Source organism: Populus alba, chromosome 4 (assembly GCF_005239225.2).
Source record: "Populus alba chromosome 4, ASM523922v2, whole genome shotgun sequence".
Classification (NCBI taxonomy): domain Eukaryota; kingdom Viridiplantae; phylum Streptophyta; class Magnoliopsida; order Malpighiales; family Salicaceae; genus Populus; species Populus alba.
The window spans coordinates 1,629,716-1,647,237 of NC_133287.1; the positions used below are offsets into that span (position 1 = coordinate 1,629,716).

The 17,522-nt window shown below is 30.4% G+C and overlaps 2 protein-coding genes across 2 annotated transcripts; both read right to left on the bottom strand.

Moving 5' to 3' along the window:
- Positions 1-2,139: 2,139 nt before the first annotated feature.
- On the bottom strand, positions 2,140-5,449 carry LOC118059445 (glucose-6-phosphate/phosphate translocator 2, chloroplastic). The gene is made up of 5 exons (XM_035072307.2): positions 4,716-5,449; positions 4,107-4,332; positions 3,762-3,984; positions 2,956-3,169; positions 2,140-2,489 (listed from the first exon to the last, which is right to left on the bottom strand). Exons 1-5 carry the CDS (start codon positions 5,241-5,243, stop codon positions 2,478-2,480), a joined length of 1,203 nt encoding a protein of 400 aa, XP_034928198.1. The 5' UTR covers positions 5,244-5,449; the 3' UTR covers positions 2,140-2,477.
- Positions 5,450-14,943: 9,494 nt separating this feature from the next.
- Positions 14,944-16,001, bottom strand: LOC118059460 (kirola). Its single transcript, XM_035072327.2, has 2 exons — positions 15,702-16,001; positions 14,944-15,546 (listed from the first exon to the last, which is right to left on the bottom strand). The coding sequence occupies exons 1-2, from the start codon at positions 15,910-15,912 to the stop codon at positions 15,284-15,286; spliced, it is 474 nt and encodes a 157-aa protein (XP_034928218.1). The 5' UTR covers positions 15,913-16,001; the 3' UTR covers positions 14,944-15,283.
- Positions 16,002-17,522: the final 1,521 nt, after the last annotated feature.

The window sequence follows — 17,522 nt, forward strand, 5'->3', positions numbered from 1 at the left end:
TTTAAAAAAACTAAAATAATATTATTTTAGAAATAAAAATAAAAATTCAATTCTTACTAGATTTTTTTGAAACTTGATTAAATTTCAAGTCATATCAGATCAATATTATCATGAGTAATTTATCCTAATTTTAGCTTTAGAATTAAAAAATTTCATCCATGTTGTCTCTAGGTTTCAACTCGTAAATAAATAAATAAGCAAATAAGCAACAAATGTTTTAACTATTATTAGATAATAATATAAAAATCATATCTTGAAACGTCACTTACTAATTTAAGTTTTTAAATAAGATGGTTCTTTGATATGATATCAAAACTGTATTAATCAAGTGATTACGAGTTCGAATCTCATTATCCTCATTGTATTTGATAAAAATTAAATTTAAGTTTTTTAGTTAAGATGCTTCTTTGACATGATATTAAAGCTTTATTAACCAGGTGATCACGAGTTTAAATCTCATCGTCTCATTTTATTTGATGAAAATAAAGCATAATATAACATAAATTTGTGCAAGTTTCGAGTTTAAAAAGCTTTCACTTAAGAAGGGTATCTTAGAGAATAATATAAAAATTATATCTTGAAATCTTACTTAATAGCTTAAATTTTCTATAGAGATGTTTCTTTTACAGCTATAGGTTTAAATTATTGTATTTCATTTCAAACCAATAACATTGTTCAACCAGCATATATATAGAGTTGTTTGTTTCTGCGTTTCAAAAACGATTTTGAAAAAATTTGAAATCTTTTTATTTTTTTATTAACTTTAAATTAATATATTTTAATGTTTTCAAATCATTTTAATATGTTGATGTCAAAAATAATTTTTAAAAAATAAAAAAAATATTTTTAACATATATTTTAACATGAAATATTATTTGAAAAGCAATCATTATATAAATGATTAGGTGCAGTCGACTGGCTAAACATTTATAAGTAGCATCTCCTCCTGGATAAGTTTCGAATATTCACCGATATTTCTTGTGTGTGTGGAGGGGAATCCCTTGCTAGAGAAGGACATTAGGTGATCCTGGATTTTGCAGGCTGTTTGGATTTTTGTTTTAAATAGTGTTTTTTTTTAAATTATTTTTTTTTTGTTAAATAATTTTTATATATATTTTTAAATCGGCTAGGCAAAGGAACTATTCGACCGTTATCAGAACTTAGTCCTTATATGTTTGAAAATCTATAAATTAATCCCTTGCTTTTGTTGACTATTATCTCATTCGTTTTTTTCTTAATCCCAAGCGTACCCTTTGACCATTTAAGAATCAATCAAGAGACTAGCTCATGAAGAGGCCAGCTTACAGGTTTCCAAACTTGAAGGACCAAGTCATAACTTCATTCAAAATAGAGGGACTAAAGAAGCAATTCACTCTCATCTCTACTGAATTTGAAGCATAGTTTTGAGCCCAAGTTCGGCTCGCTCGGGGCTGGAATCAAGCCGGGTTAAAAAAAAATAGAAGAATGAAAAACCTCGTACAATGTGGTGAGTTGACTTGGCATGATTCTGTCAAAAACCCAGTAACAACCTGTTGATTTTTTTATTTTTTTATTAAAATAATATTTTTTTATTTTTTTTTAAAAATTAATATAAATGATCTAATGACTCCGTTAAAATCTAGAATCCAACCTTGAAATCAAACAAGTTTGAAAACTACGACACGAAGACCATTTGACAAGGAGCTTAAGAACCCTAGCTAATCTTCAGACAGCCAAGTGAAGCCTAGCTAAACGTGCACAGAAGTGATGACAGGAGGGCGAGACGGGACTAGGAGCACTAGAAGAAAATACCCAAAACAGCCTGTGGAGTCCCACCAGGCACCAACCACACAGATTTGCACTCAATCATGGCAGGCAATGCTCCAACGAAATTTTATTGTGGTGGGGTTTCCCCCTTCGTACCTGTCTGAGCCACCTAACCCCACCCCCAGCAATGACAATAACTTTGGTGTGTCATTTTTTTTTTCTCTTTTTTTTTTTTTTCATGTCATCTAATTTTCTTGCTATTGAATTTTCTAGATAAATTTCGACCTTGATAAATAAAAAATTCTAAAAACAAATCAAGGGTTTAATTCAAGCAAAAGTAAAAGGACCATGCATGATTTTTAGCCCTTCTACCTGAACACAAAAGGTGAAACATATAAAAAATAAAGAAATTGCTTTCATTATTATAATTCTGCTTCAAAACATTAAATTCTTTTATTCTTATATACTACAAGGCATTTTCTTCCGAAGAAAGTGAGGAGGAAAGGAAACTGTAATCTACTCAAGTCACTAGTATTCTAGGTTCAAGCAAGCATCATCTCTCTGTTCTCTAACACCACAGTCCTAGCCTGTCTCGGCAAAGATAATCCTCTTGTTCACAGGATACACACAAATTTTGTCTGTCAAAAGCATTGCCCGAGATTCCAGCCAAGCCTGCATCTTCATTTTTAACTCTCTTATCATCTGAAGTTAAAATCTTGGACCACTTCCTCTCACTGTTTTGCCTGCTCAGAAATATATCAGAATGTTGTTAGAGGTTTTCATGGTATCCACAATCTAACTTCAAGAATTAATATAATACCTTTAAAACTAATGAAAGGAAGACCAGGGACACTTCAAAATCAATATGGTGCTCATTTTACCTGACAATCTAATCTGACTTCAACCATGTAATCATTTTATATGCACACCAATCTTGTGCAGTCAATTTCTTGATCATAGAGTTGATTGTATGATCAATCTCTCAACCAAGAAGTAACAAGGGAATGAGAAAGAAGCATGCTCAATTTGGTTTGTTTCCCTATTCCTTAATGGCCCTAAAGAAGGTCGAAAGGCTACCTACGGTGATTTTGTCTCCATGCAAACAAGTTGGATAAGAAAAACAGCAAATTTTCCCAAGTAAGACGATCTGGTCCCCACATAAATCTGTATGACCAATCTAACTTAAATTGCATGGAGATGGGAATATACCTGTGAATAAAGGAAGGTGCCAAGAATTGCAATGGCAGCTCCAAGGGCATTGACTGGTTGAACAGGAGTGTGGAAGATGATGATGGAGGAGACTATGACGGATATCCGTTTCATCGTGTTTCCAATGCTAAATGTCAATGGAGAGATTTGATCCAGAGACATGTATGAAACTTGATTGTATAGGTGATAGAAAATGCTTTGCGCCGCCACCCACCTGTTTCAATTCAGTGCCGCAGAAATTATAATTAGCAAAATGTCAGTAAAGTGTTCTCGATTTTGCAATAGATTAGTGCCACTAAAGAGACCATCACATCAAGATTGCTACTTTAGTTCTACAAAACAAACTGGAAAGGGGAAATGAACATGCCCTCTGAGAAAAGTGTAAGAAAATGAAAGGAGATTTTAGATGTTAAATCTCTGGTAATAAGAAAATACTACAATATCTAAGCGAATATTTGCAGACACAATCTTAGAAACTTGTCAATGTCTTCAAGTAACATGCCAGTCACTGTCACCAACCAAAATCAAAGCTAATCTTTACTATATACTACAATATATATATATATATATATATATATATATATATATATATATAGTAAAAAGAAATCAAAGCTAGTCTTTTTTATCTATTTTCAGATATTGAATTACTTTTTTCAGCTATTGTAAATATCACATGTAAATACTCAATATACTTAGCATATCTGCCTTTTACATTCAATGTGTTTTGCCTGCATAAAAAAAGACAAGAAGTATGGTGGCGAAAAACTTGGACGTGTTCATGAAAGTTATAGGTTATTGTAGTTTACCAAACAAAATTGGGTCCAATTTGAGCAAGAGCATTTTGCCAGCCAGCAGCCCACATCTGAGGCCCTTCTACCGCAATTGCGAATGGAGTGAGTATCAACAGAGACAACATAGACAAACAAGCATAGTAGTTCATTCCACTAACAGACTTCCCACTCATCCCCTTCTTTGAGAATATGTTCCGAAACACAAATGCCAAATTCGATATCATAGCCCCCATAAAACCTGAAAAATATAGCAGCATAATTTAGGACTCGACCACTAAAACCCATAAAAGTTCCCGGTTATTCAACAAAATATAGCTCTATATTGTTATTAAAATTGTATAACCTGAGAAGTGATCTTACCGGTCATGTTGAAATTGAGCTCAGTAGCAGCTGATAGAGCACAGCCTCCAATAATTGGTAGTAGAGACAAATAAACTGGCAGGGGGAATGACTCACCAAGCAGAAACTTTGAAACCAAGACACTGAAAGCAGGCTCGCCACTCTTGATTATGTGAGTGAATGAGACTGCAACTTTTGACATGCTCACAGTTGCAGCCACATGCCCAATTGTATGAGCCACAGCAACCTAAACACCAAACTCATAAATCAGCATTTCATAAAACCAAATTCAAACATTTTCTCACCCAGAATTTTTGCTCTGCTATATTAAAGTCTGAATCTTGCGTCAACTAAGACAGTATTATGATCATATCTTCAACAATTTCAATGTTTCCATGTTCCAAAATTACACAAAATTCACTAACCAAATTCAAACTTCTCATCTTTTCCTCCACATTCTCAAAAACCAAAAATGACTTGAATACATTAAGACAAATTTATGCAGCGTATGTTTTCATGTCCAAAAAATAACAAAATTCACTAACAAAACTCGAATTTCTAATCTTTTCTACAAATTCTCAAAACCAAGTAAACAAAACCCATAAAACACAAAGGGCATAAAAGACTTACAGGGAACAGAGTCTTCCAAAACTCAAAATCAGTCTTAGGAGCATCAGCAATCCTTGTAGCCCAAGAGATCAGCATCATAAGAGACCCACAAGCAAGTGATAGTGTAGAAGTAAGCCAAGGGTAAGGAAAAGCATTTAGGACCTTCTTGTTATAAATATTGAAAACCACATTCAAAGCCCACCAAGTAGCAAAATATAACCCAATTTTAATCTTTTGAGCTGCATGCTCATCTGATAACTCAATGTTAATATCTAGTGGCCTTGACCTATCAGCCTCGTATGCATTACAAACTGTAACAGGCTTTTCTTGCTGGGTTTTCCTTGAAAATGAGAAACTCTCAATTGAAGAAATGTGAAGTGGTTTTTGTGAAATCTTGTCAAAGCTCAGGCCTTTTTGTGAGTTTTGGATAATGGGCAGTGGAGAAAATTTCAAAGCACTGAAAGATGAATGCTTTCTTGGTATAGGATTAGTCAAAGAAGTGAAAGCTAATTTTGATTGGTTTAATGAAGACATCATTGTGTTATTCATGTTTCAAGACTTATAGCAAGAGGGTTGTGTTTTCAAATGCAGAAGGATCTTCAAAGAAAACACTAAAAAAACCAAAAAAGCTTGAACTTTGTTGTCTAATCGAAACAAAACCCAAGAATATATATGCTTTTTGGGTTGTATTTTTTGCTAACCTCGGAATCTCAGAATATGAGCTTTGTTTTAGTGTTCAAGCGGATTCATTGAGGAAAGGAAGAGGAGAGGAGGTTTATATAGGAGGGAAGTGAAGAAGGAGCAATGCAAGGAAGTACACGGAGTGGTGACAGCTGTTTGATATTTTGGTATTACTTGAAGATACTTTGATTTGTGGCGTCTTTTCATGCTCTCCAAGTTGCGACTACTTTGTGCAAACCAGAGACACCAATGCTGTGAAAGGGCGAGTTAAATTTTTTTTTTTATAAATCTTGAAAATATAAAGTTAAAAAGAGAAAGTATAGTCTCGATTAAAAAAACCCAAGATAGCCATATATATATATATATATATATATGCAAATAAAGTATTTATAATATAATTGGTATTATAACATAAAAAATATGGCTCATTTTTTGATTGCATGTGTTTGTTGTTTAATCCCATTGTTAATTGTTGTTTTAGTATTATTGGTTTAGATACAATGCGTGAGTTATATATATATATATATATATATATATATATATATATATATCATAATAAAAAAATTGTACAATCTAAAATGTATTTTAAAAAATAAAATATTTTGACGAGTCACATACTTCATATACATGTAAAAAAAAAAAAAATAAAAAAGATTAGGATTTTAATTTGATTGGATTGCTTTCAACTTGCAAGTGTTAAATGTTATATACAATTTATTAAATCATACCATTATTTTTTAAATATAATTGGTATTATATACTCTCTTTTTTTCATTTGATTTAATCAAACCATCTATTATAGATCGGATCAAATCGATTTTCATACTTCTAATTAAAGGCTACTCAACCCATATTTTTTATTTCGATACCAAATACTAATTAAATTATAAGATGGATTTTATGTTTTATGATGTAATTGGATAAAGAATCTTAGATTACCTTTAGTTTGGAAATGAACTAAAAAGGGTTAACTTGACCCATTTTTGGGTTTGATAGAGGATTGTTGTACAAATTGGAGATCCAATTGATAAAAAATAAAGGTTGGGGACCAACTTATGAACCTTAGGAAAACATCTTTCCGTTCGAAATTTGGTATCCGTTTGAACAAAAGAGTTTTGGATTTTCTATTCTGATTTTATTTTATGGGAATATTCTATAAAATATGCTTTTCGTGAACAAATTCTTCAACCTTCCAATTTTCCAAGTTAACCTTTGATTCAAATTTTGGATTTTTTTGAGTGATTGTAGGCAATTCAAAATTCTAAAATCTCGAGAATTCTCCGTATTTCTTTCATTGTTTTAAAATCTAAATCTCCAGTCAATCCTCTGTTTTAACTTGTTTAGGTTGAAAAAAATAAAAAATAAAAAATCTAGTTAACCCAGTTAAAAATTTAAATTAATCTAGGCAAAACACAAGTATCTATCCGTTAACCTTTATATTTTAATAAAAAAAATTTGAGTTAAAATAAAATTATTTTAATAATTGTTTTTTAATATTTAAATTCTCGATTCATTACCCAGACCATTTCCTCTCTTAAACTTTGAAAACTATGCATATTTTTCCAGTTGATCCATCTCCAAAATCCAACTGTACACACAATTTGAACATTGAAAATGTCAATTTGATTAAAATTCTCCACCAAAAACCTCTCAAGCACTTCATTTAGGTCAGCATTTCCCCTCCCCTACTTCACCACTTGGACGTCTTGATGTAACTCATGTCCAAGAAGTGCCAATTTTTGTGGTATTTCCTCCCCCCTTCACTTCCTCGTATACCGCAACAAAATTTGCAGCCGTTCCTTTTCTTTTCATGGTGGGGGAAATGGGATCGAAGACGCAGCCATCAATAATTGAAATAAAATCAATTCAAATATCGTTCACCGTTCTCCAAGAACACGACGAATCAAAGCCACCAGAGATCGATGTAACTATTCAGACACGTCTTTAGCCCTTACAAGTTCTGCACCGCTAGTTTCCTCCAACAACTCTCCAGCAATGAACATAAAACGACAATGTCTTGAGTTATGTTCATTGATTTTGAGCAAAATATCCCCGATGAAAAGACACACACCTGGCTTCTATTTGGCTGGCAAATGTATATGATTCTTGTCACCTTGTGTTCATTGCATGTGTTGATGGTGATTTCCAATGTTTCCCATGCTTTTCATGGACGGATGGAGATTTTTTAAATATAAAATATAAAATATAAAATCTTGATTTAAGTTATTTATACGCGACTGGGATGATTTTGTTATTGGGAATTTTGTTCTGGTTGTTGTTGGAAATCAAAATTTTCAATAACATTGTTTTTTTTTTTTTTTAAAAAAATAAAAGAAAATAAAACCATTGATGGAACTCCTAATCATGGTGTAAAGATGGAGATTTTGTTTAGTTTTTGTTAGTTGTAACCTGGCTATTTACCAGTATTAAATTGAATTGATTCGAGTTTATTAAAAATAATTTTATTTAAAAAAATTATAAATTTGATAAAATTATGGTTAATCTATTTAAACATAAACCAAGCAAAATATCAAATTAACTTATAGAACAAGTTGAATTTAATTATTATATATTTTTTAAAACAAACTTCCATAAACAATATGTAACTAAAGATTTTCACATCAAACAAGCTGAGAGGTAATTATTAAAAAAAATCATTAAAAAAAAAACCCAAGTCACCCATTTTTTTCTAGAACAATACCGAAACCAGTTCATATGATTATTTAAAATAATAATAATAAACCCCGTATAGTCATACAGACAGCCTCCAATACCATTCCTCGGATCATGACATATTGGTGTTTGGTAATTGCAGGAGGCATCTCACCTTCATGCGCGTGCAAGACATTAGCTGTCCCTCGCCTTTGACTTTCTTGGAGGGGTCAACCTAACCTTCCCAACAATATAATTCTCCCTTGATTTTTTTTCTTTTTTTTTAGGCTGATCGGGATGGTGTTATTATTCTTAATAATGGGATCCAAATAAATAAGAGATTAAAGCAACTCTATTTTAGCTGTCTGTCAATGCCTTCATGCTGCGTGCAGTCAAATTTCTCTCTTTGGAAACTTGAAAGGTATATTCTTTGAAGCATAATTATTAAACCACCAAATTCGAGGAATTAACCTAGTGTACACCGAATTCATGTATCAGGTTATTTGAATTAATTAATTTTTTTAAATAATATTATTTCGATTTTTTTAATTAGAAATTAACAAGTGCAACTCAAGAGTCAAATCATTAATTTAAAAGTCAAGTTGGTCGGGTCAAATATTAAACGGATTAAAATCTAAAAGTTGAATTATGAGGGATATCTGGACATATAGATGTTTGGTGATGGTAAGAGGCACGACCTCATCATGCACGTACAAGTATTGGTTGTCCCTTACCAACAGGTTGTTGGCTCAGTGGTTGTTGGGACAGCTTTTCTTCGAATTTTGGTTCGAGTCCCAGTGGGAGTGGGGCTGGAGAGTTTGTTCCTTTCCTATCTCTATTGGGTCTTTCCTATGCGGTATGTTTATCACCCCCGCGGTGCTTTACTTGCTCACTGGGCTTGCAGATGTTCAGTGGGCTGTGAGATTAGTCGTGGTGCACGCAAATTGGCCCGGACACCCTCATTAATAATAATAAAAAAAAAAGTATTGGTTGTCCCTTGGAGTTTCTTGGAGGGCTGGGGTCGTGCTTTGATCTACCCAACCTTCCCCAGAATATATTTGGCTCTTGTTTTTGTTTTGATGCTTCGTTTCTTCATGATCTCTATGTTTCTTCTCGGATTATATCTGTGATATATACTTTTACTGTGTTAGTATTAGGAAACTGAATATGTGTACATGGAGATTCATACTGATATTATTAGACCATTTCAAAAACTTGCAAAAATTATGGAAATCTATCCCTCGTCTGAGATTTTCCATTCAAGATTTGTGGCATTAATGATATGAATTTTGCAGAAAAAGTCCTATATACTTCGTGATTAAAGATTGTTTAGCAGTATGGTTGCAATTATTTTTTATGTCAAAATGCATGCTAAATAATGTTTTTTTTTTAAAAAAAAAATTATTTTTGACATTATATATCAAAATAATTTAAAAATAATAAAAAATATTAATTTAAAGTTAATAAAAAATAAAAAAAATTTAAATTTTTTAAAATATTTTTAAAATACAGAAATAAAAAACAGCACTCGTAAGTATACAATAAACATTATTTTGTTTCACTACTATTCATGACCGAAAGTCCAAGGGACAGCCAATCCTTCCACATGATTGAAAATCACATGCCTCCTAGCTACCATTACCAAACAACAATGTGTCATATACAACTCCACCAAACATAAACATATGTTCCTTTTATATGTTACGTCGGTCACAATTTATAATATTTACCACTTATTATTGGAAAAAAAAATTTTAATATATAGTCATTGAATACATTTAAGACCTAATTAAAAATGAGATTCAAGTTAAGATTTTATATATATCCTACAATTATTTGGTTGTTTTATATGTATCAAACTTGAAATAAAAGGTTAGATAGACCAAAATGCATGTGATTGGAGTGATCTTACAAGCTATGAAATCTACTAAATTAAGTTCGTGAAAATAATAATAATATTATATATACATTAAGCATTAAAGAAAAATAGGAAAACCGTGGCCTCACACACTTTATACTGAAACCTTATTTTTATTGTTCATGTGTCAACAAGAAGGGAGTTGTCCTTGAATCTTTTATATTCCATGTTTCCCACGTAAGATTGGAACTTGCCAGGCCTGATTACTTACCCCAGACGTTGCGGGCCCAGTCCATTCCCTTCATTGTTTTCTCTGTTCTTTTTCTAAGAAAAACTTAACACATCCATATAAAACCCTATTTAAATCTCCCAAGTCATATCCAATTATGTTTTTCCTGTTACTAAGTATACGATTAGATAATCTTAATAGCTGTATGAATAAACTTAAATAAAATAATTTAATGATTTAAGTTTAAATATCATTTATATAACCATCACATGAGCTTTTTTTTTAAAATAATGTGATGTTTTCTTATAAAATTTTCATATGAGTCATTTCAGTATATTTATTTTAACACCCATATATTAGTTTTAAGTATCCCTTATATCCTAACTTATGAGAATAATTGCTTTTTTTTTTTTCATAAAAAAATACATAATACATGCTAGTTTATATGACTCTAATAAATATCCAGTATTAAAAGAGTATTAGTCCAATAATATTTAGGAACAATACTTTAATGCAATAAAAATCACATAATTATATTATATTTTATAATTTATTTTGTAAAGTATTTTTGTTTCATGAACTTTATTTTTACTCTATTTTATTTATCAAACATTAAATTCATAAATTAAATATAAATAAATATTAAAGATAAATAATGTTTTTATTTAATAAAATTTAATATATTATATATATAAGTAAAATAACATCATATTTAACTAATTAGCTACATGGATATAAACTAACAATATGTGAGTTTTACTTGCTAACTGTGGTTATACTTAGACCTATCTCTTCTCCAGTTTTGCATGAAAGCATCTGATATGAAATTAAATGGATTTTCAATTGTGGATTATGGTACCAATATTCTGAGATTCAATATTAAGGTTGTACAAAGTTTGTTGACTTTAATTTATATTTCAGGAATAATATCTGAATTGATATATATAATTCATTTAATATAAACGAGAGATTCTTATTACGTGCAGAGCTTGATTCACGAAAAAAAACTTTTGTATTATCTATGATTAACTCTTAAATAGTGTTGACGGTCGTGGTCCAAAATTGGAATCGTGACAATGTTAGGCTTTATTTCTAACATTATTGATCCAGTTATTATATACTTAATAACAATTGAGCCATTACATAAATAAATATACTAAGGTCTCATCAATAATCTAAAAAAATAAAAAAAATTCTATTTGATTTGATAAATCAATGAAATAAAAAATGTAAAGATAAAACAAGTACTTACTAAAGAGAATTTAAAAGATCCTCTTACTAAGTCACTATCTATGCATAAGCATTAATGCTACAGGAAGCAATATGATATTAGATACATGAGCGATTGACTTTAGTGCAAGTGGAAGATTGTTAGTTTAATATACTCTATAGCCAATCAATTGGTTACACATGCCATTATTATATTCATGTAAATACATATTTATTATTTATAAAGAATTAATTTACCTTTAATATTAATATAATATTTAATTAATGAATTTAGAGTAAAGATAAAGTTCATAATATTTTTGGTTGTTGCTTTATTAAATACTAGACATTCATGAAAGCAGTAAAGACTGACATATATTATGATATTTTCTTTATGAAAGAAAGTAGTTATTCTCATAAGCAAAGGTATAAGGGATATTTAGAATTAATACACAGGTGCTTGTCATAATATATGTACACTGAACTGATCTGCATGAGAATTTCATAAAGAGAAATTACCTATGTCTATAGAAAGGTTTATGTGACGGTTGTGTAAATAATCTTTAGATTTGATATCACTAGATTATCTTATATAGAGAATGTTATGCTATGATCATATCACATGGTATCTTAATTGCGATAATGATGTTGCATATGCAGGGGCGGAACAAGGAAAAAAAATTAGGAGGGGCCAAATTATAATTTAGAGGGAGCCAAGAAAAAATTTCAGTTATTTTTATTAAATTTATAAATATTTACAAAGGGAGGGGCATTTCCTTGCAGGGGTCGGGGCCCTTGTCAGCGCCCCCTTATGCCACTGTGCATATGTGCGGTGTCATGGCGAAAATATCCACTCTCAAATTTTTGTATTGTCTAAAAATATATTTATGTGGAAAATATGGGGCGGCAATGAATTCTTATTTTTTATTAGTGGAAAAATAGAATGAAAGTCGCCACCTAATATTTTTGTTATTAGAAACCCTGATTGGTCTTAGAGATCGGGTATGAAGATTGGTTGCGTAAAGAAAATGTATTAACACCCCAAATACGTCTTACCTAAGGTAAGCTGTATTATTTTATTGTCTGATAAAATCTAAATTTTTGTTATGTTTTCTAGTTTTTGACTCGTCTATGATCTAAGAAAAGCAAGCAAAAAAGCAACTGGGTGTTAAATAAATGAAAAGCAAGCAAAAAAGCAACTCAGCCCAAGTCATGAAATTAAGATTACCATATAAAAACCAAGCAAAAAAAATTACAAAGTCTAATACAAAACCAACTCGGTGTTAAATAATAAAATTACAAAATATATAAATAAAAAAAAAACATTTAAAAATAATAAAGACTAAATACATATAAAAAAACTGACAATCCATTTTAATATTTTTTACAAAAGCAAGGTGCGTAAATTGAGAAGATAAGTGAGAGAAAAAAGGAGAATAATAAAAGAAAGAAGAGCGGCTAGTGAGAGCTAAAACACATCTCCTCAACTATCAATTTAGTCTCTTTCCTTGTAAAAAATGAGGCTAATCATTTTTTATTCAATTTCAAATTTGGTTTCGAAGTATTTATAGAACTTTACTTTCTATAACCAATAATCAATCAGATTTAAATTCTAAAGACTGAAAAGAAAGTAATACATCTTTTCTAATTATCAGGTCAACTGATTCTGAACCGTAGTATTTACTGTATTAATTATTAATAAAAATAAGTTATTGAAATAGTGGTTAAGAATTATACTTGAGTTGTGAATAAATGAAACTTGCGGGTGCGGAGTGAAAAATAAATTAAATTATTATGGATTGGGAAAGACGAATCTGCTCATGGCTTGGGATAAACTAGCTTCGACGTAAATTGACTCAACGCAGAAAGAATGGAACATTGCATGCACTCTGATCGATTATGAGATCTATATAGGGAACCTATTGCTAAAAGAATAATAGCTTTTTGAAGTATCTATATTCTTTTATTTTTTAAAATATTTATATTGATTTTTTTTATTTGCATATTTATATTCATAAAATTTGATAAATCAAATATCTCTCTAAGTTTTTTTTTTTTTATTTCTCGAAATACTAACATGATAGTTAACTCTCTGCCAAGTGGGCATCACAGGTAAAAAAAAAAAAAAAAAAACATTTCGAATAACGAAGAAGACAAATTAAACCACCCTTTAATAATATATTAATTGTAAAAAACGATGTGGACATATAACCAAGGGAGAAGGTATGTTAAAGGTTTGGGTGGGTAATTCAAGATTTTATTAATATTTTTTATTAGTTTTATATAAATAAATTTGTAATTCTTGATTGAGTTATAAAAAAATTCAGAAAATTTGCTTGGAGCCTTCTAATATTGATATTTTATCTTAAGTTAAAATTTTAGAATTTTTGAAGAAGTTCAGAAATTTGATGAAAATCATAATTGGATCAATTTTACATTATTAGGCGTAGGTTTCAATCCGACCATCAAATTAAGTTGAAATTTTATAAGAAATCTTAAAATATATTGAATAAAATCTGGTTAAAATTTTATGATGAATGGAGCATGGTAGTGCTAATAAAACAAAAATCATCAAATAAAAGCAAAACGATTCATTAAGGGTAAAATGATTATTTGTCATTAAAAAATAAAACAAACCTGCTCTTTCTTTCTTTTATATGTTACTGCCATTAAAAAATAAAACAAACCCGCTCTTTCTTTCTTTTATATGTTACCGACTGGGCAGAAGCAGAATAGAAAAAGAAAAGAAAAGAAAAGGCGAGAGAGAAAGAGAGAAAGGTAAGGGAAAAACATCAAAAAAAAAAATCCAAGGAAAAAAAATAAGAAAAATAAGAGAATAACTTTGTAAAATTACAAAGTTCAACTTATAAAAGACTAAAATAAGGGAGAATCAAGTGAATGAAGGAGGAATTGAGAGAGAAAAAAAATTTAACTACTTTGTTTTCTAGTTGATATGAGATTGTCATTTTATCCTGGTTAAATAGTTGTTACAATGTCAATTCATATTCGATTATAAATGAATTATATTTCACAAAACATCGAAGGATGTAACTTCAACAGTAGGTTTATTTTTACTTACACTTTAATTTTATATACTTTCAAATTTATTTTTTAATATTTTGAGTAATGTATTTGAATTAAAACTTTATTGTTAATTTCAAAAATTTATGCACATGAATTAATAATTGTTCTTAAAAAATCAATATATTTATTTAATAGTCTAGGGTAGGAAAAATTCCTAGCTCCGCCCTCGGATATAACATTCAAAAAATAAAAGACAACTTTTTCATTAAACAAACATTAATATTTATTTATATTAATAGAAACTAGGGAGAGTTTTTTTTTTTTTTTTTTGGTTAGTTTCTTTCATTTTTGCTCTTTCATGTGCATGGAAGTTATTAGCTTCTCTAGCCTTCCCTAGATAGACAGTTGAAGCTTGCCCAGTGATGAAGCCGTGAAGTTTGATTGGTGACCTTTTTCATTAAATATTTATTTTTGTATAATTCTATTCTTGTTATAATTACTATAATTAATTATTAGAAAAGATTCAAAGCACCTCATACCACTCCATAACATATATTATTATTATTATTATTATTATTATTATAAAACACATTGGATTTTAGTGATTAAAGCGCACACATTATTATTATTCATCGACACAGACAAGATACATAGAGGGATGGCCGCCACCATGATTACATAAATACCCACAATATCAGAAGGCGTCGCCCTTTCATGCTACAACCTCCATGGAAGGGAAGCATGTCAGGAGCCAGCCTTGTCATGTGAGTGAATATATATGGTAGCCTAGCAAGCCAAACCAAAAGGTACAGACGTATTATTACATCTTAGTACATAAGTGGGCGGGAACATGCATGCATATAATTAAGCTCCTTTGAACTCTTTATTCGTCAATACAGACACTAGTAAGGGCATGTTCTGTGATGTTGGATATGTTTAGTAATCATTAGAACGAAGGTAAATATCAACAGTAGCGTTGACTGTTGGCAAAAGCTGGAGGTAAAAGTCAGGGTTTTCGCTGGCAGGATCTTTCTTCTGATAATTGATAGTCCATTTCGCGGTGCTGGAAGAGGTAACCTGTAGAGTAACGGAGAAGGACTCGTACTGTTGCAGCAACGCTCCTTCCAGCACCTTGTAGGTGATTTTCCTGGAGCGGTCGTCAACGGATTCAACAACATACTTGATTTTCTCCGCAGTGTCTGATCATAATTGAAAAAACAATGCCCAATCTTATAAGTTTCTGAGTAATTTTTCAACCAGAATCTAATCTATTATAGCTAGAATTCAAATCATTTAATGTATGGATCAGCACTGTAATAATGTTATTGCATGCTTAAATTGATAACGCACGTACCACGGCAAGACTCGGAAGACAGGATTTCTATCACTTTGCGGGAGCCAACAGTATTAACCCAGCTTTTGTTACCGTCAGCGAGTCCTATTGTCTGCACAACAGAACCGCAGACATTCGGCAAGAAGTTTGCTTGTTTCTTGAAGAATTTATAGAAAGCATCAGTAGAGCATTGAATTGGTGTTTCCACGACTTTTTTGCAAAGGCGAGCCATATCTTTGATCTTTTGTAGAGACTGGCAAGTAGCTAAGAGACCTCCTTGGCTAGATAAATGACAAGTAGTGAAGAAATGCAGTGAAGAAATGTAGAGTCCTCCTTGGCATTATATAGAAAAAATGCCCAGCGTTAACCCTCTTGTTATTCATCTTTTGTCAAGCCAATAGGTCATTTTCACATGTCACCTTTCACACAGTTGTCGAAATTTAGAATGCATTCGATCCCTCCAGTAGCTCATGTTCACACGATATATACCTTTTAAAGCAGTAATATGGTTCTGATAATTGAATGTTATTTGTAGTTTTATTAAACAATTTTCCAACGATCTTATGGCTAAATTTTTACTTATTTATTGATTATTTTGTTTAATATATTTTGTTGTTATTTAATTTATAACTTTTTTAATACAGTACTTTTTTAAAAATAATAATTAATATGCACATTCCAAGTCAGATTTTAATCAAAATAGATATTTAGCTGTTGTTTCTTTACAATAAAAATAATTATGTCTTCTACTTAAGAGATTGTTGCTCCTACAATTGCTACAATGACAAGTTTTATTATATATAGTAAGGAGGATACCATCATTATCTTATGTGATTTATGATGAGAATCCTTAAAACTTAATAGTTTAAACTTTAAGATGCCGTAATAAAAGATATAATTTTATTTGACTATCTTAAACTTTAAAAAATTCTTAACTAAAGATGCGCCAAAACTATTATATGATGAATCTAATACCACTATTGAGGTAGCTATGGATGAATTAAAGCAATGCGATTTTGTATGCATAAACTACATCTTTAATGGAATAGAGAATACATTTTATGACGGGTAGAGTTGCATTAATAATGTAAAGGTACTATAAGAATATTTTGGTTAGAAGTACAAAGGTGAAGATGCCATTATAAAAAAATTCATAGTCAATTAAACTCTTGACTTGAATATTCTTGATTTAATGTCTATAATTAGTCAAGTTTAAGAGTGTCAACTCATCTTACATGATGTTCTTGCCTAAAGGATGACTTTGAGTGAATCTTTTTAAGTGATTGTTATTATTAAAACATTACCACTAACTTAGAAATATTTCAAGAACTACTTTAAATATAAGAAAAAAAAAGATGATAGTTGAAGACCTTATTTTAAGGTTGAGGATAGAAGATGGGAACAAGTTTTTCAAGAAGATAACCAACTCTTATTTAATGACCTTTGGGGGAATTTGATTAAACAACTAACAAAGTCTCATAATAAAAACCTAAATAAAAATCTTGTTGTGAAGGGAAAATATATTGCTAAGAGATTTAAAGGCAAATGCTTTATCTACAATAAGACTAGATATCAAACAATAGATTGTAAAAATAAGTCTCCGTAAGGTAACTTTAAGAAAGAAAGAGCAACTCAAGCCAATGCCATTGAGATTGTAGAAACACATTTATTATATTTTGACTATGTGGATAGCCTAACATATTATTATTTAGACCAGATTTCAGGCCAAAAACTAAGAAAAGGCTTGATCATGCCAAATGACTTATATGACAAAAAGACTTATAACTTTGGATTTGACTATTGGAATAGACTCAAATTTTTTTCAGGAAATTTTATAGGCTC

Excerpts from the sequence above, each read along its gene's own strand:
- LOC118059460 (XM_035072327.2), bottom strand. The coding sequence starts at position 15,912 with ATGGCTCGCCTTTGCAAAAAAGTCGTGGAAACACCAATTCAATGCTCT. Across the intron at positions 15,547-15,701 it reads GTCTTCCGAGTCTTGCCGTG|ACACTGCGGAGAAAATCAAG; the intron begins GTACGTGCGTTA and ends AATTATGATCAG.
- LOC118059445 (XM_035072307.2), bottom strand. The coding sequence starts at position 5,243 with ATGAATAACACAATGATGTCTTCATTAAACCAATCAAAATTAGCTTTC. Across the intron at positions 3,985-4,106 it reads GCTCAATTTCAACATGACCG|GTTTTATGGGGGCTATGATA; the intron begins GTAAGATCACTT and ends TATATTTTTCAG. Across the intron at positions 3,170-3,761 it reads ATTGGACCCAATTTTGTTTG|GTGGGTGGCGGCGCAAAGCA; the intron begins GTAAACTACAAT and ends GAATTGAAACAG.